The sequence below is a fragment of the Onychomys torridus genome, chromosome 23, assembly GCF_903995425.1.
Source record: "Onychomys torridus chromosome 23, mOncTor1.1, whole genome shotgun sequence".
In the NCBI taxonomy this organism is placed as follows: Eukaryota; Metazoa; Chordata; class Mammalia; order Rodentia; family Cricetidae; genus Onychomys; species Onychomys torridus.
Window position 1 is genome coordinate 38,979,904 of NC_050465.1, and position 24,313 is coordinate 39,004,216.

The window sequence follows — 24,313 nt, forward strand, 5'->3', positions numbered from 1 at the left end:
CCCACCCATTCTCTCTCTCTTTCATTCTCTCTCTCTCTCTCTCTCTCTCTCTCTCTCTCTCTCTCTCTCTCACACACACACACACACACACACACACACACACACACACACACAAATAAATCATTTTAAAAAAACAAACAAATAAACCAAAGATGGCAATCTTGAGGGTATTAGTTTTCCTTGTTCAGACTGTAGCAGTGGACATAATGGGCCCAGTGTTACAATAGAGATAAACACAAACATGGAAGAAAAAAAAGGGGGGGGGCATTACCATTCTCTTGCCTAAAGGAGGGCCAAAAACTCCTTTTCTTCTTTTGTCCAGTTTCGACATGATGATATTCTGAGTCTGAGCGGCGGTCGTCTGAGCTGAGAAGTTAACTATCAGGGGTTTGTAGATATCCTTATTGAGTTGATTTAAAAGGAAATTCTACAGGACAGGAATGAGAGTGAGCCACAGTTGGAACATGCTTTGGCGTTTCAGACTGAACACTAAGCATCATTGTTGACAGACTTTGAGTGTAACCTGACAAGTCAGAATAACGCAAGGGAAGGGATGAGTGTGCAACAATGGTTCCCATGCCAACAGGGCACATCTGCCTGCCCAGGTCCCTTGCACGGATGTGTGCTCTCTGGTTTTCACAACCGCGTTTCATAGTCTACACTACAGGAAGCAGCCAGGACTGGGAGGTGAGGAAGGTTGCCTCTCTGACCCGACCAGGCTCTGTTAGACAGTCAGTACTACCTCTGCACTTAAGTCAAGCTTAAGTAACTTTACTGCATTTCAAACAGAGCTTGCTGGAAGGCGAGTGTTAGTACTGTGGTCCTTCATCAATACGTGTGAAAGGGACAGATAATAATAGGTAGATATAATTTTATGAAAAGTAATGTTTTTAATACCAGTACAATCCTTTGCCTGGGCTGAATTTGATAGAAGTATAAATGGAAAAAAGCCTTGTTTTCTTCAATAAATCAATAATACTAGGACAACTAGCGTATACCCAAACATATTTCAGAATGCTTGAAGGATTCAATTTAAATTAATGTGAGGAAGAGCCAGAAATAAACATTCTCAAAAACGGGAGGAATGCCGGATGACCTGGATGGAAGATAGTCTGGGAACAGCACTTCCCTCCCCTCCTCCCGCTGTGTGGGGCAGCTGGGGTCTGGCTGTATGGGGCGCAGCTGGGGTCTGGCTGTGTGTGGGGCAGCTGGGGTCTGGCTGTGGGGGGCAGCTGGGGTCTGGCTGTGGGGGGCAGCTGGGGTCTGGCTGTGTGTGGGGCAGCTGGGGTCCAGCTGTGGCTGTGTGGGGCAGCTGGGGTCTGGCTGTGTGTGGGGCAGCTGGGGTCTGGCTGTGTGGGGGGCAGCTGGGGTCTGGCTGTGTGTGGCAGCTGGGGTCTGGGCTGTGTGTGGGGCAGCTGGGGTCTGGCTGTGGGGGGCAGCTGGGGTCTGGCTGTGGCGGGGGGGGGGGGGGGGGGCAGCTGGGGTCTGGCTGTGTGTGGGGCAGCTGGGGTCGGGCGACAAAACAGCTAAGATTTTCCTTTTTCTAAAAGATGTATTTTACATGAGTTTTCTAAATTCCCTGTAATTTAAACAACAAAATAGTTGAGTGTATTTAAGCCAACCTTAAACATTATAATTCTTAAAATAGCACGCTTGCTTTAACAGATATATTTACATTCCTACAGTACTCACAATGATATAAACACTCTTCCCAGTTCCAGTTGGTCCTACGAATATTGTAGGCTTCTGATGAGTGGTCAGCAAGTTCATTAGCGCAGAGTAACGAATTGTGTCTAGAGTTGGCACAATGATCTCATTAAACTGTACATCTCTGGGAATTGGGGGAGCATCTCCTAATCTCCTTATCCACTGATCCCATCTTCCCAAGCCCTGTTTACAGCAAACAGCCAAACAGTCAAAGTTATAAAACAGACTCTGTGCTTCTGTGCAACTGTGAAAAGAGCAAGCCAATTTAATTCTGATATCTATGCATTTGTTTTATTCTTTGGAACAAACACCCTCTCAGACTGAAAGTTAAATTTTATATGAAAATTGAGGAGAAACTAGACTTTCATGTGACTAAAACTGAGATGGCAATGTTCAGACATTTCAGATGTTCTGAAGCCACAGCTATGCCAACCAGTGATCAATATTGGATTCTCTAATCACACTGACAAAATTTGATGAATCAATGGGCAAAGAGTAAGGAATTTTTATTTAATATGCTAACAAAAACAGGCTATATTTTTCCTAAAAGTTAACTTCATACCACTTAACATTTATGCTTATTTCAGGCAAGATTTGTTTCACAAAAATGTATAAATATAATTTTAAATCATTAATATATACAACTAAGCAGAATTAACTACATTCATACTGCATTGTAATATAGTATTATTTCCCAATTTGTGATTATTGTGAATTAATACTATGCTGTATCCAATTAGTTTGGGAATTACTTAATTTGATTTTCATAATAAAGTTTCAAAATTGTTTTTTTTTTCCTCCAGAAAAATAATACTGCCATACCCATCCTTAATACAGAATTATAAATAAACTCCTGGTGATTCAAAATGCATCAGATGCAGACCCATCTCCCCTTGGCATTGCCAAATACTCACAACCAGTCCTTGCTGGTAGCTATGCTAGACAACAGATGTCTCATCCATTTGGCCATTGCCTCGAATCCCCCAAGCATAGACTACAGCATCATGCTCTTCTGAAAAGGATTTGGGCTCACACTGAGCACTGTATTTTATTCATTGTTATGTCTTCTGATAGCCAGTTACACATTTAGTGAAGACTCTGTGGAAGGCACTGAATTCATATCCAGTTCAAAAATTATACACAGATTTTTATAGAACTGGAGAGAAAGAGTTCCTTTTCATGACCTTGATAATCTATTCAAACATATGCCTTTGACCTCATATAGGAAGGGAGAAACTAAGAATTAGGAATCTGGAAGTGTGCAGTCATTTGGAGGCTATGATCTTGGAGGACCACCCATGAGCGCTGAGTTCCATCCAGTTCCCTCCACAGAAAGCATTTCACTGCTTCTCTCTTCCCTCGCTCTGGAAATATCAGTGTTATGAATAATTTAAAATGAAATTAGCAAATATGTTTTGGGCAGGATGAAGAGCAAGAACTCCTTGTAGGATGATGTTCTCAGTACAGATCAAGGGTTATAGAAATTAAAAACTAAACATCTATCTCAAGGAAGTAATCATATATGCACACCGTAACTTACGTCTAAGAATTTTCACCAAAGCAGTATTGATAAAAGCGAAGAAACTAAGGATATGAAAAGCATCCTGCTAGATTTAGGGAGGCTCTTGGAAATACTCTACTGAAGAAACGCCAGTAACATGAAAAGTTTACTCTTTGTTGAGTAGAAAAAAAAGGATAGAAACTGCCCATGATTACACAGCACGATCCCAATTCTACTAAGTTTATATATGCTTAAATCATCTCTTACTCCCAAAGTTTGTTCTAAGCACAATGTTTGTGGCTATTACAACAAGACTAACAACCAGAACTCAAGTCTCATAATCCAGTCCGTCAGGAACTGTTCATAGGTACATGCATTCCTATAGAACTCTGTGCCTGCAATGTACTAACATACACATGGATCTTGAAGATGGCCTTGAATAGAATGTTCATGGTGCTGGGCTAGGTATCATAGTGTGTCATTGTATTTAATAGGTAAAATTGGCCTATTGAGTATCAGGCCTTTTTATCACCGAAGAAAACTAAATTCAAGAAAATTAACTTATCCAAGACTGATCAGAAAGAAAATAACTTCTCTACGACTAAAACTCAGGGTGTCTGACTGCAAAGCTGGCATTCTTTCCTCTGTTTTCCACTGTTCATGTGAACAGTGAGGGACAAATGGTCCCAGAGCCACCACGTGTGCTACGTCTCAACAGAAACTGCCAGGCTGGTGGTTCCACATCTTGCTTCAGAACTCACCTCTGGAATAAACTGGTAGTCGTAAATTGTTCCCTTCTCAGGAAATGGCACCGTCAATGTCTTTGAGGATGTCTGCTCAGTGCCACTCTGTAATTTAAACTTATTTCGAGTTATGTCTGAAATTGGACCTTCCATTAGCTCTCGGAGAATCTTACTGAATTTCAAACGATCATCGTCCGTACAAGAAGCACCGACGGACCAGATCAATGAAAACAGAAAAATGCCCTGCATGGGAGAGACAAGAAGACAATGTGTGAAGAGACACCAGTCTATCCTTGTAGTGCAAATCAAATCAACCAGATTGACATCTCTGGGGGGAAATATGTGAGCTACCAGGCAATAGCAGGCCATCTAAGGATTCTACGAAAATTAATTTCCCCCCAAATTACATCTTATAAAATCTTTAAAGTAATGCAATATGAAGCAAGCATTCAAGCCAAGGTAATTCTATAAGTCATGTGTTTGAAACTCATGCTGGAGCTTGATCTTTAAAGGAGCGTGGAATTAACTTTGATAGGCAGAAAACCCAGACATTCTTTCTTTTCAATTTTGATGCAGATGTGTTGGGTTGAAACAAAACCAGTTTCTACTCATTTATTTGAAATACTATCTCAGCCTTAATTGTATGAACTAGATTTGCTATCCTACGAGCACCCAGCAAGAGTCTGCCTGCCTTATCAGTCAAGTCCCTGGTTAATGCTAAAATGAACAACCACAAGCATGCTAAGAGAGCCTTTGCCTTTAATCCTATTCACCTAATGTCTGGTTTATGTGAAAACTATTTCCGAAAAATACCTGTCCCTAAATTAAAAGGTAACTTAACTTACTTTTCATAAAATATGAGTTGTAAGAATTATATATGAGGCAACTTAGAAGGACTGTTATTAGCAGTATGTTAGCATTTTTATCTGAAACTATCCAAGGTCTATGACACCTACATCACTATTTTTTAAGACTTTATAATTTTTATATTGCATGTAAATCTGTGTGCCTGTTTGGGATATGTGTACATGGCTGACAGTCGGCCCTGCTAGTAGCTTTTATGAGCTGTCTGAACTGAGTACTGGGGACTAAACACTGGTCACGCAAAGAGCAACAGGCACTCTTAACCACTGCGCCATCTCTCCAGCTTCACATCACTAATTTCAAATCTACCTATCAACCTTAAGATACAGTTCAGTAGAGTGGATCACTAGCCTGGCATACATGAGGTCTTGAAGTCAGTCTCCAATACCGAAAAAAAAATGAATAAATATTGATTGATTGATTGATTGATTGGTAGATGGATTGTCTATTGTTCTATTTCCCTCAACCTAAAATATATTTATATACTTTCACACATCTGTCTCCCCAAAATATAAACAAGTTCATATACAGAAAGGACAAAAGTCAAAGTGGAAAAATAAAACATCACAGTTTGGGGAAAAGATGGTTTGTGGCAGAGACCACTCCTGAGGGTGATCAAGACCTGTGGTTGCAATGGCTGGCCTTCACTAGAACCTCATGCCACAGCGTATCTACCATTGCAGAATTTTCTAGCAGCATTCTGAATTTGGGCTAGGCCTCTCTCTCCCTCATAGGCTTCCACATCTTCCCTAAGTCCAATTTCACAAGCAAAGTGGGTCTCGTTGATGAAGAGGCTTTGGCAAAAGCAAAGGATGTGTTTTGTTTTGTTTTTCTTCACGGCAAGACACAGAGAACCATGAGCCGCCTTACCTCAAGCAGAGAGAAAGATTCTCGATCGTTTCTCTCTTTCTGTTTGTTTTCATCGGTAAAGTCGTCCATAAAACAGTCTATGAGGTTCATCAAGGAGCGGACCAAGTTTGTATCTGAAGTCGGAGAGAGCTCCTGGAAAATCAGAGGCGAGAGTCGATGAACAAACGAAGCCAAGGACTAGCCTGCAGCCAGCTCCTGGTTGTGGAGCCTCTTCAGTCCCGTCAGGCACAGAACCTACGGGAAGGTACTCTTTGGATTCTCATTTATGAAGGGAAGCTGAGACACTTGTTCACTCCTTTCCTGGAGTACTGACACACTTGAGTAATACGTACTCCTTTTTCTGCTCTGAATGTGATGTGTATGTGTGACACGCGTGTACTGTGGTACCCACGTGGATGCCTTCCAGTCAATGGGTGTTTCCTCCTGCCTCCTCGAGGCAGAGGCTCTTTCTTTCGCCTCTCTGTGCTCAGACTAGCTGCCTCTGAGCTTCTGGGCGATTGTCTTGCCTCTTTCCCATCTCACCATATACATGCTAATTTTTCAGGTGCATCTGTCACACCAGGCTTTTGTGAGTTTCTGGGACTAGAACTCAGGCTGTCAGGTGAGCACAGCAGAGGGCTTTTAGCCACTGAGCCATCTCAGCAGCTGGTGCTATGTGCCCTGTATAAAACCTCTCAAGTAAATTCTCAAATTAAAAAAAAAACAAAAAAAAAAACTGACATGTGTTTATCTTAATCAAAGGCATAGATCCTATCCTCTGTTAATCTTACAAATCAAACTATGGGAAAAATCAGAAATGGCACTTAATTACCTATGTGCAATGCTTAATAAATAAACCCCACTTAAAGATCTCTTTACAGTCCATAGCTATAGTTACAGAAAAAACAACTCCATGATAGATTTCTGAGTCCTCACAATGTCTGCGGAAGTGCAGACACATGATGCACTTTACGTTTGGGGCATCTCACCATTACAGTTTATAAACTAAACCTGGGGACGCACACATCTCCTAGGATGGTGTTCTCCATAAGCAGCTGCCAGCTTCCCTTCCAACAGCTCTGTTCCACCTTCAGAGTTGCATCGTTTTGTGCTTGTCCTGGGAAAGTTCACCCTCTGATGTCATCTCTGAAGACCAGAAGCGGCAAGCTTCCTACTCAGCCACCGAGACGGAGCTTCTGGCTAGCATGGGACTGAAATTGATGGGGTGTTCCAATACAAAGGGCTCCTCCTGGGCAGACATTTATTATTGTAATGGCCATTCATAACGTCTATAGAGAGGACAGAAGTCAGTGTGCTAAGTTTACATGAAAGGCTTGGCGTAGCTGTATAGCCAAGGTACGTACCCACAACACAGGAAGTTCATTTCTTTACTTAAATTATCTGACCACACTAGAGGAAAAGAAACACAGATTCTGTACCTTGCTTTATTGTGATTCTCAGAGCACGTCTGTTTAGATGGTATGGAGCATGGTTACGTCCTATTTGTCACATACCAGACAAGCTTCTGAACGGGCAGTGCACACCCAGCATCTCTCATTCCTCAGCCACTGCCCGAGATACTTTGGTCTTTTGCCTCACATTTTGATGACCCTATTTCCTGTATTGTCCTTCTGCTATGGGAATTTGGCCCTTTTAGCCAAAGGTATTGGGGTGACTAGCCCTATGGGTGTGGTCTTCTCTGGTAACGTGACTGCATAAGAACTGAGGATTAGGGTCACGTGCTCTCTTGGACATGGAAGGTTTCCTGACACATGGCTCAGGGACCTGGTCGAGAGCTTTCCCCGTTCTTCCCTGGTGGGCACAGAGGCAGCAGCAGCAGTACTTCATTCTGTATTCCTGAGTGTGTTATTCCCATTTCATCCCTTAATAAATTCTGGATCCAGACTTCTGTGGGTTCTCGCTTTACCTGGCACCCAACGTGGCCTGACCCCAAACGGCCCTGCCCTATTGGAAAGAGCTTGCAGTATTTTTTGGGGAGAGATTAACAACAGTTACCCCAAAGGCAAGAGAGTTAAATTCATAAAAAGAACCAGTTGGGTCGTTCCTCACATTGTACAAGGAACATCAATCTCTGGAGCCCCTACATTCTATACTGATGCAAATAACTCAAGAAAGGCAGGATGTAAATCAAGAAATTTAAGTAAAGTGGCTCAAAGGTCTTATGAGTCTCTGCAAAAGTCAGAATTGTATGCCATTCTCATGGTACTAATGGATTTTACAGAATCTCTCAAAATAGTTACTGACTCTCAATACACAGAAAGGGTTGTTTCACATATAGGACAGGAACTAGTCAGGAATAGGAATAACCCCATATATATAACACACATCAGATCCCATACAGGTCTGCCAAGTCCTCTTGCACAAGGTAATGAAAAAAATTGAGCAGCTATTGATAGGAAATGTGCTGGAGGTCTCAGAACTTCATAAAAAACACCACATCAATAGCAAAGGTTTGAAAAAGAATTTTTCCATCACTTGGCAACAAGCTAAGGAAATTGTAAAAAAAAAAAAAAAATGTCCTACTTGTTCCTTGTATAATCAAACTCCATCACCTGCAGGAAGTAACCCTAAAGGTGTACAAAGAAATTGAAATTTAGCAAATAGATGTGTTTCATTTTGCAGAGTTTGGAAAATTAAAATATGTACACCATACAATAGATACATTTTCAGAATTTCAATGGACAACTGCTTTGAGTTCTGTAAAGGCTGATTCCATAATTACACACCCATTAGAAGTCATGACCATCATGGGAATACCTGTACAAATTAAGACTGACAATGCTCCAGCATATGTCTCTAGTAAAATGAAACAGTTTTTTGCATATTATAAAATAAAGCACATTACAGGCATACCACATAGTCCAATAGGACAAGCAGTTACAGAAAGATCTAATTGCACTTTAAAAGAAATGCTTAATGAACAGAAAAGGGTAATAAAGACCCTACAGATTACAAAGTGCCTTATTAACTTTAAATATTCTAAGTGCTAGTGAGAGAGGAGCAGTAGGTGGGGAGAGAAATTGGACAACAGAAAAACAACAACAACAACAAAAAACCCTACTGAACTAAATCAGCCATGTACTTTCAAGATGTGTTGCCCTGGGAGTGGAAACCAGGATATGTAATATGTTCCAATTTTGCTTTTGTTTCCACAAGAGAAGAAAAGCTATGGATAGAATCAAAATTAATAAAGATTTGATTTGAACAGGAGAGACCTCTCAATAAGGGAAAGTGATAGTTCATCAACCGATGTGACAATTGTACGTGTCAATAGGAAAACTCACCAAATAAGGGTCAGGGCAGGGTTCTGGTTTTGTCTTTACAGGAAAACAGAAATGCACGTCTTCAAGGAGTCAAAAGACCTTAGACATCTAGACATCTAAAGAAGAAGGGAAAACTATCCAGAGAAAAATTACCAAGCAAAGAAAAATCTGACTCAATGGTACAAATATTCTCTACAGGGTAAAATCTCATTATCTAAAAATTAAAATCTCTTTACTTCTCAAAAAATTTGTAGTCCCAACTCAATTAAAAATTAAAGATTGGGGTTGGGGATTTAGCTCAGTGGTAGAGTGCTCGCCTAGCAAGCGCAAGGCCCTGGGTTCGATCCCTAGCTCAAAAAAAAAAAAAAAAAAAAAAAAAAAAAAAAAATTAAAGATGGCTTTGGAGTTGGGGTGTGGCTCTCTTCTTTTCTAAATCTAAGCATATTGTTAAAAGAAAGCTTCAGAGTCTCTGTCTCATATCAGAAGAGCCACCTGGTGTGGGGACAGAAGAAAACCAAAATTTAGGGACTACTGCTGTCACAAATCTCTTTTCCCTCTTACTTAACTTGACTCTTTAGAACCTTTCTTTATATGTAATACTATCTTAAAATGTAAACTTCCTGCTGTGATATTAATAATGTTTAGGTTTTCCACAGTGAACAATAAATTTTCCTAACAGCGATCTCTGAAGTCTCCAGAAGGATGACGGGGCTCCACAACAACGATTCTACCTGGTCCATAATAATGCCACTGAGTCGAAAAACACCACTCAGAGGTCGCCTCAGACCCCAAACCGCTCAGGACAGTTCCAAGGTGGCTAGCTGCGATGGTCCACCTTCTTACACCACTCTAGCCAGAGCTTCAGATAAGCTTTACCCCTTACTCAGAGACTGGCTGCAGATGTTACAGCTGGTCCTCATCAACTTTCCCCCTTTGTTTTAGTCTTTTATAGGATCCTATGAAGATACCGTTGCCCTCCCCAGACAGCAGGAAGTAATCCTAAGAAAATCCCTCCACCTCTCCAACAGGTGGGGTGGATGGTTTTTGTTTTTTCTCAGGGTTGAGGATAATTGTCATCTGTAAAGGGTTAGTTATAAGTTGTCATAGGGTTGGGGCAGACCAATAAAGGTTAGACTCAGGAATCTTGTTTGGAATAGAAAAAAGGGGACAGATAGGATAGCATAATTAGGTGGATTATTATCTCTACTTGTAAAGTAAAAATAGCAACTATCAGTTTTAGATCAATTATATTGGTGTTTATACAAATGTAAACTATTTTTCTTTTCCTATTTAAGATAATTTGAATATTGATACAAATTCAAAATTATTTTTGTTATAGTGTATATGTTTCTACTTCTGTTTTAAATATTTTTGAATATTGATACAAAATTATTTTTGTCACACTGTATATATGTTTCTACTTCTGTTTAGAATATTTTGTATATTGATGTAAATTAAGGGTATTTTTGTCATATTGCAACTATACATTTCTACCTCTGCTTAAGATATTTTTGTATACTATTACAATTTCAAGGTCATTGTCCTTGTACTATACATTTATTTACATATTGTTTATTTTATAACGTGAGGCTTTAGTCTTTAAGCCATATAGGTTAATAAGAATTTTAGGTTAGTAGTCACCCATGTTGGTCAAACTTAGTCATGTTAGTTATGTTTTCTGGGTGTGCAGAGATAGGTAATCTTCAAATACTTCAAAGTCCTACAGAATATAGCATTTAAAGGTCTTAACAACTTAGAATTCTGTTGACATGAGACATGACTGCTCCTGGCAGCACACTCCCAAGAGGATGATGGGTACTGAAGATATTCCATATGGAGTTTGTTTTCTTCTTGGCAAAATTGTCCTATTGGGCAAAGACCTGCCCTTGCCTTGACTGTTGACAGTAAGCATGCTGTCCAGTTTGGACCAGCAGGACACGAGGAAAAGTGAGTGCTGACCCTTGCCAAGACAGGGTAGGACAGTCCTTCAAATTTTCCTGCTTCTAAAAGTGGTCTGTCAGACATGCTAGGCCTGGAGGCCAAAGATGGATGCCACAACACTGCAGAGAAACACTGGGTGACCGTCCAGGCAGCCAGATGTTTCTGTCATTTCTTGCATTTTTGGAAGTCGCTTGCACTTCCTGCTTACTCAGGTGATATCACTTTCCTTCTCAGGTCTTGGAACGGGGTGAAGACTCGATTGTTACAGTTGCAATCCTCTCAAATCTTAGCTAAGGGCACATTAGGTACAAGGTACAAGGCTTAGGTTCTTCAGGAGAGGACAGTTATTGGAGTAACGTCTGTAATTTGCCATTTATCCTTGGTCTGGACATCTAGAAGGCATTTCTTGCTTGTTGTTGTTCTTGTTGGTTGTAGTTCCACTTTTGTTTATGTTATTACCTTTTCTTTCTTCTGGACAGAACTTGATAATTGTTCTTATTGTGTATAGTTTAATTAGAATTAGGATTAGAATCTTCTTAATTAGACAAAAGGGGGAAGTATTATGGAAATTTGATCCATTTAGCCAATGGTACTGGGGTGACTTAGCCCTAGAGCATGGTCTTCTCTGGATACATGACCAGATATGAACTGAGGATGAGGGTCACTCACTTTCTTGGACATGGAAAGTTTCCTGATGCCACAGCTCGGTGACCTGGTCCAGAGCTTTCCCCATCTCCCCCATCCCCCGTGGATGAAGAGGTAACACTATCACTTCACCCTGTATTCATGAGTGTGTTATTCCATTTCATTCTTTAATAGATTATTGATTCTAGACTTCCATGGATTCTTGCTTTATCCTTCTACCAAGGATTTGATCGTTTTTTAAAAACTTGGGAAAACAATACACACACACACACACACACACACACACACACACACACACACACATGGAAATATATAACTGCCCACCGGAAATAAAAGCTAACATCTTGGATATTGTAATTCACAAGATTAGGCAAGCCTTTCAGGCTTGTTTGTTTGTTTGTTTTTAAGAGAGAATAATTGCATCAATAATACTGTGTCAAATTCTAAGATGTTACACTTTGTATGTTTTTCAAGAATAATTGTATGAATTCAAGCCTTTTTATTTCAGTCTGAGCTAAGGTTTTAGCAAGGAGTGTTGGTTCATGCCTGTAATCATAGCACTTGGGATGCAGAGGCAGCCCAACTACATATTACAGGCCAGCCTGGGCTCCAGGCCCACATAGGTTACACAGGGAAGGTTTGTATGAAAGAACATAAAAGAAAGAAAAAAGATCAAAATGGAAAAAAGGGTTCCAGTCAAACCTGCCAAAAAGTATTTTATTCATTAGCCTTACCAAAAAAAAAAATCACATTGAAATTAATATATTTAAGTTTTCCATTTTTTTAACCTTAAAATTTCTATTTTCCTTACCTTTGTATGTCTTCTAATGAATTCAACAGAAACAGGAACCATTCTGTCAAATAAGCCTTCTATAAACTCCTTCTGAATGATACTGACCGACTGTGGTAAAGTGTTTATCCAAGACGTCATCAATGGTTTCCAACCTAGCATGTGAGGCTCCATGTAAATCATGCCACACCGGGAAACCTGGAAGAACACGCATCGCTTAGCATCAAAGTATGCTTAAGAAGTTCCATTACCTACACAGCATCTGTCTGCTCACATGACAGGTAAGGGGCAGTCAACACTTACATGTTGATTTAGGGACATTTTCCCAAAAAGATGGGTGATCATAAACCAGTGGATACCTTTTCACACATGGAGGTTGGGGGTCACCTGACATATTCCTGATCCCAGGCACCTAGGCATGGATGCTTTTCTGTCTTGTGTATCTCCAGAACAAAGATCACTAATTCCTTTGCTAACCTTACCATTAATTTCCTTTGGTCATAAGCAGCCCTGACACAGTGAACTGACTTCAGTGAGCAGTTCTAAGAAGCATCTTGCTGATCAGCAGATTCCCCACAATGATAGAAAACCTACTACAGCCGATCACTAGAACAGAATCAGGTGAGGTTAAGCAGGGAGTGTCCCATCCCATACCCCCATCCCGTACCCCCCCTCACCCCCTGTACCCCCCACCCTGTACCCCCCTACAAGAACTGGCTTCCTGCTGGGCATTACAATAACTTGGGACATCTGTTTCTTACAAACCTCATAGGGGCAAAGACTTAATTTTATATAATCTCACGATCTCAATTTTTGCATATGATTTTGAAAAATGATCCCAGATAAAAGAGAAATATAACTGGATTATTAAATCTGCCAAGGTATGTGAGCAGATACGCCTGCTCTTTCAGGATCGCAGATTGCTCTCAGGATGGAATGTACAAATACATTCCATCTAGAGTAAAAGCCACTAAGTAGAAAGAAACATTGATAAAATTGTGTGACTCGTAGGCAGACGCCAGCGTTGGGCGCTTACAGTGGCCGGAGAGGCAACTTCTAAATCCATTGGTTCAAAAATCAGGTTCATTTGTGGCGACATCTGGATAATCTCCCCACTCATCAGACAGAGCTTCTTGTTATCATCCAGCACAGTGTTCATGTTCTCAATCCACACGGCATCAACTGGTCCATCAAAAATTAACCACTTCCTGTCTGGAGTCTGAATCCACGGAGAGTGGATAAAGGACAAAATGTAATGAAGCAAACAGATCAATCCTATTATTTCAAAATTTAAAATTATAGCAGAGTTAATTTGCCATGAAAACATAAAAAGTGCCCTTTAAATAAAACATAAACACAGGTGTACATGCATTCACGCACACACACACACACACACACACACACACACACACACATACATGAAGGAGCCTACATATGTCATGGACAAGACAAAACTATAACATCTTACCTTGGTTAAATCTTTCCAATATTTCTGAGGCTAAATATATGTGAAAGGCTTTAAAAATATTAGAATTGAAAACGCTATTGACAGGGAAAACAGAATGTTCATTCAAATACGCCTGTTCTTAGTGTTTTATAGATCGCTCTTGTCATGAATTCTACTGAAAGCTTTTCATAATGTTAATGACTTCTATGCTAACATTTTTTCTTCCTTCTATAAAGTGGATACACACACACTCACACACACAGACACACACACACTTACACACACACTCATACACACACACCACTCCTAGACTGAATTGTCTCATAATGCTATAGGACAGTGGTTCTCAACCTTCCTAATGCTACGACCCTTTAATCCAGTTCCTCACATTGTGGTGACCTTCACGATAAAATTATTTTCATTGCTACTTTGTAACTGTAATTTTCTACTGTTATGTATCATAACTTAAATATCTGTTTTCCTATGGTCTTAGGTGACTGCTGTGAAAGTCTTCACACATACCCCCAAAGGGTTCATGACCCACAGATATAGGATATTAAAATCAATATAACATTTACACACGGTTCAGTACATTAGTAATAATAAACATCAGTGATGTATGCATAATATGAAATCAGTTTAACAGCCTGACAAAATACTTATGAAAATACTTATACATTGTATAGAAAATAGTCAACCTTCTGAGTCTTATAATTCCATCTGCTTGTGTATGCAAATGATGTTTGTCTTACCTTCAGCTAATGAGAGTGGAGGATATAGTGGTAACAGAATCAAGTCCTTCTTAACACATTCTCAGTCCCCATGGCCAACTCCACAGGACAGTGGGCTGCCCCAGGGTCAAGCCACCCCATGGTCACTTTGAGGCTTGGTGCTTGAGTCTCAAAACCCAGGAGGGTGGCAAAGAGGCGTATTTCTCTATCCCTGGGTGATCATTTGAGATACCTTTCCCTCATGCTCTGAGCTGCTGGTGCTGGTTAACTGTCACTTTGGGGACAGTGCTATTATGTAAATGTGACCACAGCCTCACAGTCTGAAGGACCTCCTTTTCACCCTGCCCTACTGTTTTTGAGTAAACTATTGAGCCTCATTGAGATTTGGTGTTTATGGGTATAATGTAAGCTATGTAACTGCATACCTCATGGGCATTTCTATGTAAATGATGTGTCTGCTTACACTGTCGGGAAGCTTTGTGTTAAGTTACTCTGGGCATGAGCACATGAACTTTGACAAGAGAGGACCCAAAAGGCCACTTCTGTCTGTTTTACTTATGCCTTGTGATGACTTATCCTGAAAATGATTATCAAAGCTTGATGGTGGGCACGATCTCTGCCCTGGGATTATCTGTCCTTATGTCACCCACTGCCACGGCCTTTCTCCCAGTAAAATCGATGGTGAGTTATACTCAAGTGGTATGGTCCTTTGAGTCTTTAAGAAGTAGAGAACACCAAATATAGGGTTTATAGTAACCAAGCTAGAGAAAGCATTTATAAAATAAGGATTTTGACTGAAAAAAAAAAAACAAAAAACAAAAGATGTCCCTAGTGTAATCTGTTTCTGTATCAGTTTAAGTAATTGATGCCCATAAAACCACATCTGCAAGAACCTGCTGAAGCTTTGTGGCCAAATTATCTCTTGTTGGACTCTGGACTCTGCTTTTGTGTGTGACAGACAATGACCCCACAGAACAAGGCCCATGAGGGACGCCAGCCTTGCAATGCCTCTTCTGTCTCCTGCTTTCCACAGTGCAGCCCCTTCGCTCCCAAGCATGCTACATGGAAAGTGCTGGAACGCTAGACATTTTCAAAGGTGTGCATTTTTATTCTCCAAGAACTGAGGTATGTCTAATAACAAGTTGGTAGGACAATGGCAGCAGCCCAGAGTACAGAAAGAAACGATGTCACCGAAGAGGCTGGGGCCCACGTCACTCAGACCATCTGCTTTTCTACCTTCCACAGGGTCTGATGGACACTTCCTGGTCAGAGGTGCCCAGGGACATGGTCTCTGTTGTTCTTGCATGTGCTACCATGCTTCCTCACAGCATCCGGTAACATGCTTTCAATAAATATCTTAATATATAAATGTTTGCTTGAAATAACTGGGGAAAAACCAGACAGTGATTACAAGACATTTCATAAGCTTTTAAGAATCTGCATGTGAGAATATGGACTCTTACCGAGGAGGCCGCGAATGCTCTAAAGCTGACGGCGAGGACCCCGTCCGACCACTCGTGGGACACTAAATCAAATTGTCCATACAGCTGGCCCATGGTGACAGACTTAGGATTTAAAACAGTTATCTGAACCTTGTTTTCTTCCATTAGTCCCTTAATGAAGGAGAAAAACTTTACTTATATTGAAGGATACCGTCTTTCCTCATAGAAAACATGAATGTGTATAAAAAATATATCTTAAGGAGCCTACAAAGAAGTTGCCAGAAATACGGAATGAATTTAACAAGGTTCCAAAGCACGAGGTTGCTGTGCGGAAAACCACTTGTCTCTGTTTTCTCCGCGATGCCAGTGAACAACTGAGAAGTCAAGTTCTGAGGGTTGTTTATAACAGTATGTTAAAGTAACAGACCACATAGGGGTACATGAGTGAACGGTGTTCATTCTTATACACCTGAAATTACAGAAAAAGAATTGGAACTGTTTTGGGTGAAGGTCCACACAGTAAACGATGTAGGCTTTTGGGGTTCATGCTCTATTTTCAGTTTTTAAAAAAAATTGCAGAAACTGTTTACACCATTCTGAGTCCATTGGCATCACAAAACCAGACTTTGCCTGGCTCTGGCCTGTGGGCTGTAATCTGCTACCCTTGTTACAAATGCTCTCCGAGAGAAAATGAAGAGATGTAATGACAGACGCTTCCCACGGAGTCAAAACCTTAATGTTAGTAAACTGCCCATTTTGGCCAGAACCCTCGGCTCTGTGGCATTATTAGAAGACATGTTGGCACCCTTGGGGCAGATAAGCCTTGTTTTTAAATTAAGAGAATTAATTTTTAGAGCAGTCTCAATTTTACAGAAAATTGAGTAGAAAGTACAGAGATTTCCGAACACTTCCCCTACCTCTCTGCCGATCACTCACTGGTGTGGCGCAGGGCCTCACTGGTGATTGTTCGGAGATGAACTATTATTAACATTTACATAGATGTGTATACATGTAACAGAGATAAGTGAGGGCTGACTTAGTGTTTAACTTTGTGGGTTTTACTCACACGTCTGCCATTGTAGCATTGTACAGAATAATTTAATTTCCGTAAAGATCCCCTGTGCTGAACCTACTCTTGGTCATTTATTTTATATACAAGCATAGCAAGTCCAATTCTTTCCGATACCACCCGAGCTATAGACAGACTCAAACTAATAAATCAAAGAGCAGATGTGTAAATAATCACCTTAAATAACAAGACAAAGCTCAGCTCAAGGCCTCTGCTCTCTTCCCTGCGCCAGGAAGAGCTTGGCAGTGAAACCTCCTCAGTGGAGGGCAGGGAAGCTGGACTCTTAATCAGAATGACATTGCTCCCCTAAAGACAGGTTTACTCCAAAGGCCAGTGAATGAATGGACCACTTGGACTTCACAGGAGACCAGAAAATGCGCTCATCCTTCACCCCGTCACTCTTTCAGCACTGTGGCACCTTCTTCTCTCAGAGATGGTGTGTGTATGTGTGTGTGTGTGTGTATGTGTGTGTATATGAATGTGTGTGTATGTATGTGTGTGTATGTGTGTGAGTGTGTGTGTATGTATGTGTGTATGTGAGTGTGTGTGTGTATGTGTGTGTATGTGTGTGAGTGTGTGTGTATGTGTGTGGTGTGTGCATGTGTGTGTGTGTATGTGTGAGTGTGTGTGTATATGTGTGTGGTGTGTGTATGTGTGTGGTGTGTGTATGTGTGTGAGTGTGTGTGTATGTATGTGTGTGTACGTGTGTGTGTGTACATGTGTGTGTATGTATGTGTGTGTGTGTGTGTGTGTATGTATGTGTGTGTGTGTGTGTGTGTGTGTGTGTGTGTGTGTATGTATGTGTGTGTATGTGTGTGAGTGTGTGTACGTATGTGTGTGAGTGTGTGTGTGTGTATGTGTGTGTGAGTATGTGTCAAAACCAATTAGATGGAGAAACACAAAAGTCAAACATGGGAAGGGAGATGAGAAGGCAAGCCGGGGAGTTAAAACAAGAGGAAAAGAAAGAGGAAGGAGAGAGAGGATCGTGAGAATAGACACAGAGGCGGAAGGAAGTAGCGGGTCAATTACGACACTAAATGTAGGTCACCTTCAACTTCCCTCTAAAGTAGGAGTGGACATGGGCTCCCACCCTGTTCTTATACAAGTCTGACAAACGGCTTGATGCGGGTATTCGAACTATACTCCAGAGAAAGCTCCTTGCCCAGGGGTAGATGGCCGACACAAGTGAATTCCATGTTGTTGGTTTTGTTTTGTTTTGTCTTGTTTTTAACAGTTTTGTCTCATGGGCTTTTTTTGTTTCATTTTGGTATTATTATTTTTTTTGTATTACGTCTTTCTCATTTGTTTTGATTTTCATTTGGGGTTTCTTTTTCTTTGAGAGAGAGAGAGCATGAAGTTGGGTGGGTAGGAAAATGCGGAGGTGTCGGGAGAAGTTGGGGAAGGGCAAAACAGGATCAAAATATATTTTACAAAAATTGTAAATAAAAAATGTAAATACAAAGATCCTCAACCTGCAGAAATAAAAGGTGAAGCTGTTTATGGTTTTAAAAGGTAAGTCACAGTGATATGAGCAATACAGCTGAAGCTTCGGGAGCACAGACACACAGGGAGAACACGGGGGGGGGGGGGGGGGGTTTGAGTGAAATCAGACAAAGCGAATCCAAGGGAAACAAGACAAGAAAATATGGTCATAGTCACTGAAAGAGAGACTCCACAGTGGAGATGACCAGAAGAGGAGGAGGAGGAGGAGGCCCAGCTGGCTCCACCCACTGAACGCTGAGGTCAAAGCTATCCAGGATACAGGGGTATCATAGAAGAGCAGCACTTGCCTCAGAAGTCCAGAGTCCTATTTGTTTAGCATATCAAAGTAGGGCACAGTGTGACACCCATAAAACTTTCAAATAATTGGGGCTGTAGACTACCTAGCTCAGGGTGCTTGCTATCCCTGCAGAGGGCTGAGGTCTGGTGCCCGGTCCCCGTATCTAATGGCTCACAAGTACCTGTAAATCCAGCCCCAGGAAATCAGCCGCCCTCATTTTACCTCTAGGGGGAGCCACACCCATGCACATAAACACACACATACACATAAATAAATAATAAAATACAACTTGAAAAAATTCGAGTAGCACTCATGCACACACATGCCTTGAAACTAATTTCACTGGCATCTCACAACGGAAGCTTACATTATAACTTCCCAGAAAAATTAAAATGTTCTCCGAAAAGTACTTAAAGAAAACTCCAATTTCCTCTGCATTTTCATTAAAACAACAACAACAACAACAAAATGTACTACCTTTAACTCCAAAAGGAGACATTAAAGACTCAAAGACAAATTTGTGGCACCCTGGTCATGTTGGATTCGCTGCTTGCTTTGTTGTGTCATCTCTAACCCATTTTCTCTCCTCAGCGATTTTACGCTGCCCTGTGGAAAGCATCTTTAAAACAGGCCTGCGTCCGCCCTAGCGCAAAGCTACTTAGGAACAAGTCAATGCTTTAAGGGTGTGTACCTTCTCGCAAATGTCACCTAATGCTCCAGCTAGCACGCGATAGGCACAGGTCTTCCCTCCGAAGGGTTCCCCGACGATCATGAAGCCGTGGCGCACGATCATCATCTCATAGATCTGGAGGATCTTCTCAGAGAAGAATTTGGTCATTTGCAAATTCATGGCGGCGCAGTTGTCTTTGATGGCCGCCAGCAGGTCATTGTAATCTGGCTTTGGTAATCTCACCCCAGGAAACAAATCCGAAGTAATGCCCTGACAAGGGGTGGGAATTTTACATTGCACATGTTTATACCCAAAAGACATAAGCAAATGGTTTTATATTAGCCAATGGATACATTTGCATTTAATACAAATGAGAATAGAGCTATTGTAACAGTTTTGAATCTTGGTTTTCTGGTAGAAAATTTAAATATTGGAAGTCTGAAATGGTGTGGTTATTGAAATTATGAACTTATGGACAAATATGTCACCAGAACAGAACCAGGAGCCTATGATTAGACCCACTCACATATAAGCCACAGATACTCAGGGAACTGGTTCTAGAACAATTAGCTATGATCCAGGCCACTTACATATACAAGAGCCAGTTCAGATGTAATTTTGGTATGTATATGTATTACATGGATTGTGTTTTGGGTTCACCCAGGACCTCAGAACAAGACTTATATGAAAACTTGGGTTTCCATGTGTAGATGGTTAAGACGTCACACTAGCTGAGGATGATGCTATCTGTCTAAGAGAGAGAGGAGAAGATGCTCAGATACTTGGGCACAGTCAAGAAGGCCATGTGACCATGGATTCAGCTGAGATTGGCATAAAGCAGCCACAGGGCAGGGGACAGCCGGACTGAAGGGAGCGACCGGGAGCTAGGAAGAAATGGGCAAGAATTCCCTACAAATGCCTGTGGCGGTTTGAATGGAAATGGCCCCACAGGCTCATCAGGGGCGGTACAATTAGGAGGCGTGGCCTTGTTGGAGAAAGTCTGACACTGGGGTCGGGCTTTGAGGTTTCAAATGCTCAAGTCAGGACCAATGTCAATCTCTCTTCCTGTTGCCTGAGGATCCAGATGTAGGACTCTCAGCGATGTCTCCAGCACCACGTCTGCTTGCAGATCGCCATGCTTCCCGCCATGATGACGGTGGACTAAACCTCTGAACTATAAGCCAGCCCCAGTTAAATGCTTCCCTTTATAAGAGTTGCTGTGGTCACGGTGTCTCTGCACAGCAATAGACCAGTGACTAAGACAATGCCTTTGGTCTCTAGCACTCTCACCCCACACTTCCTGCTTCAGAGCTGGAAGAGAGTCAGTGTGTTGTGCTGTGAGTTTTCAGGACACCACTTTAGCAACCTTAGGAAGCTAACACAATTTTATAATGTGCATTTGGCAAGAACTGTGATTCCACGTGTAGTGCTTGTGAATACATAAAGCTAATTACAAGGTCTAAGGAACAACCTTTATAAGCTGGTTAGCCTATGTTATAAACTTCATCACAACTTATGTGAGAAATGACTATTTTTTTTTCTCTTTTACTCTGAAGGTAAAAGTGAAACTTCAGAGGTACTTAATGTGAAAGCATATGCTTGAGTTCTACTTTAAAATTGGAGCTACCAATTTAATCACTCCCTCATCTAATCCGGTCAGTTCCCTTGGGGCAAAGGAGAGAAAATAGCGATGGAGAGACTGATTAAGAGCGCAGTCTGGCTGGCTGGAACCCCGACCTCATGCGCTCGCCACAGACACAAGCTGTCTGTCATATTTCTGTTGTGTTTGCATCGGCATAAAAATGGGGCTGATGATACCGTTTGCTCCCGTTTGCTGAGGAGCATGAAATACAAGTGGGAAGAATTTTACTTGTGTATCAGACTGGCCTGAAATTTGCCATGTGGCCCAGGCTGGCATCAGACACATGATAATCCTGCCAGCAGTACTTGGTCTGGGCTGGGGACATACTTCAGTGTAGATATGTGCTTAATGCAAGTGAGATCCTGATTTGATCATTTGATCCCCGGTATACTCTCCCCCCCAACACACACATACACAGAGTATATCATGGTAAATGATATAAATGATAAAAGGTAAATGATTAAAAGATAATGAAATGTAACAGTTTGTAAATAAAGACACTGTTCATATCACAGCATCCAAGTACTTTGAGCATAGCCCTGAAAGAAGCAGACAACTCGCAAACATTAGTTATCCAGTGCCTTACAATCAAGACCAATAAATACCCTACATTCCCTGTCAAGTAAAGATTACACGTCCCCGTCCCTCCGCTTGCCACTCTGAGAGGTCTGTAGACTTCTGGTGAACGTGTGTGGGGGTGGGGTCCTGTAGTGCATGAGGCTCTCTTAGGCATGAAATTGTCCTGACTGGAAATGTCAAGCATCCTCCACTTGAGAGAGTGCTTTCTAGACATTTGCTTCACAGAAGTACTGCCAGATGTGAACACATCTGATGATACACTCTCTCCCCTTCTGGAAGGAAATGCAGCTTTTGTTCCTGTAAAATCTGCTCCATGTTCCAGCACCAAGGGGACGGGTGGAAAGCTCTTGGGGGAACGTTTGAAATCCCCCCGTTGGTTTGTGCCGTTAAGATATGTGCCCTGCCAAGTCTAGGTACTAGAGAGAGCTCCTTTCAAAGTGATGAAACATGGTTGCTATGGGAGCAACACACAGAAGCTTCTCTTCTCTCCCTCCCGTGACAGCCACGGTGTCTTCAGCCTTTACCTGCTGGAAGCTAGCAACTGTGGTGATTCAAAATCACACAACCACCATTCAGAAGGACCCGGTGCTCTTACAAGGTCTCATAGTATACAAAGAGAATGAATGATACAAGGCTGATTATAGAAACTGTTATTCTAATTCTTCTTCCTCCTGGTTACTCATAATGTAATCTTAAAATACAATAAGTTTTTCAAATTTGGTCCTTGTGTGAAATCATCCTGAATAAACAGTTTCATAAAAGTCACTGCATTCTTTTAAGGAAATTGAATTCTTATTTTACCAAGTGCTAAGGAGTCAGTGGCGTGCCAGCCAAACTACTTTTCAACATAGAGCATATTTTATAATTTTTGTATGTTCATTATTATTGTGCAGTAAAAAAAAAAAAATGTAAAAAATACTAAGTTGCTAAAAGTATCAGCAGCGACAACCCCAGCGAAACACACTTCAAATAAAAGCAGGCCTGGTCCACGTTCCTCTGAACATACTGCTGCTTTGCACAGTTGCGATTCCTGTAGTGAGCCTTGTGGACATGGGTGCTGACAGACCTGGGTGTAGAGAGCTGGTACACGGAAATAAGATCTGATCTTACCTCAAAGAGTGGCAAATCGTGGGATAAAAACTTCGGCAGATTTACATCAATAATAGATCTAAGTAGCAAAATCTCTTCATTTTCATTTGGATATTTCAGCTAAAAGAAAATACAACGCTGAGGATTTCTGTCACAGATACCCTTTTGTGTCTATACATACACAAATGCACACCAACTATAAACAGTCTAAACAAAACACACTGCTCATGTTTTCCTTAGAGAAGCTGATGTTTATATCATTGACTCTCCGATCATATGAACATAGGCAGGACTGTCAGCATTTCCATGGATATGCTGATATAGAATCAGTGACTAGGAACTCAACACATTGAGAACTGTCATTGCCTGTTTGTTGGATAGTACTTCCTAGTTCAAGACCCCGAGTGGGTTAGTTTTGTAAAATTCGGAATGAGGAATATTGTGAGCAGAGTAGATGAGCAGAGAACCACGGTGCCTGTCGGCTACCTACTGGCTGGCTGTCCACGTGCCATGTAGCTATCAAGCTCCGCAGGGCAAGTGGAGAGAGCTGCTAACCCAGCAAGTAGAGAGTATGTGAGGAAACTTAAACTCTAAATGTCTGTTGCATGCCCAATAGTGACCGCAACTCTGATGGGACCCGGCACTTGTTGCTTATGCCTATATTAGGACTCACATAATTAGTGCCCTCAAAAATCTAACATTAGAATTATTTCTCTAAAATTAATACTTACTCAACATCTAATTCAAATGTTCCCCTACCATTATGGTTTTTATTTCCTAGAATTTCTCTTTTTCCAAAAAAATTCTACCAAAAAAAAAAAAAAGAGAGAGACAGAGAGAAAGTCAGAGAGAGACAGAGGTGGGGAAGAGAGAGGGGGGGAGAGAGGAGAGAGGAGAGAGAGAGAGAGAGAGAGAGAGAGAGAGAGAGAGAGAGAGAACACGAGAACACAAACCTTTTCTTTATTAAGGGGCCCCAGGTGCCTGGCTGTCAGTACCCACCTCTGGCCCTCCAGAACCTCCCAGAAGTCAAAGTTAGCCCTGCTCATCTGGACTTTGTTTTTGATCAATGTAACAAAAAAATGAATTTTGAAGTGTCAGAATCCATTTTTATATTGAGAGGTTATTATTTTGAAGCAAATGCTTAAATTGTCTCTTGGTATAACAGAAACAAACTTGAAAATATTCAACCCAAACCATTCACCAGTTCTAAATGAGCTTGTGACAAAGAGTGATAGGGCTCATTTTCAGGATTCATTTGCAGCCTCACTTTTATAGCTCAATTTCAGTCAAGATTCCAGCACCAACCTGCACTGGGACAATGTATTCTCTCTCCCATTATCTGGCCACAAAGTAATCCTGACAAGCCAGGGTAGTACAAATTGTTGCTTCCAGGCACTTGTGTTTATTGCAAAACAACAATTGCTTGAAGTTATGTTAGGCTAATATGAAATAGAATACAGCCACTATCTATCAGAGTTCTTGATAGCATTGTGATAGAGGATAAAAATGCAAACCATTGTTGTGTTAATCATGTGGGATG

At 41.2% G+C, this 24,313-nt stretch overlaps 1 protein-coding gene across 1 annotated transcript in view; it reads right to left on the reverse strand.

Annotated features, from left to right (window-relative positions):
- Positions 1–24,313, reverse strand: part of Dnah7 (dynein axonemal heavy chain 7) — a 253,668-nt gene that overhangs the window by 117,285 nt on the left and 112,070 nt on the right. The window contains 9 exon segments of the mRNA XM_036172739.1: positions 272–427; positions 1,693–1,890; positions 3,970–4,194; positions 5,686–5,817; positions 12,346–12,522; positions 13,361–13,543; positions 15,966–16,115; positions 19,485–19,733; positions 22,795–22,893. Coding sequence (XP_036028632.1) covers positions 272–427; positions 1,693–1,890; positions 3,970–4,194; positions 5,686–5,817; positions 12,346–12,522; positions 13,361–13,543; positions 15,966–16,115; positions 19,485–19,733; positions 22,795–22,893 — 1,569 coding nt within the window.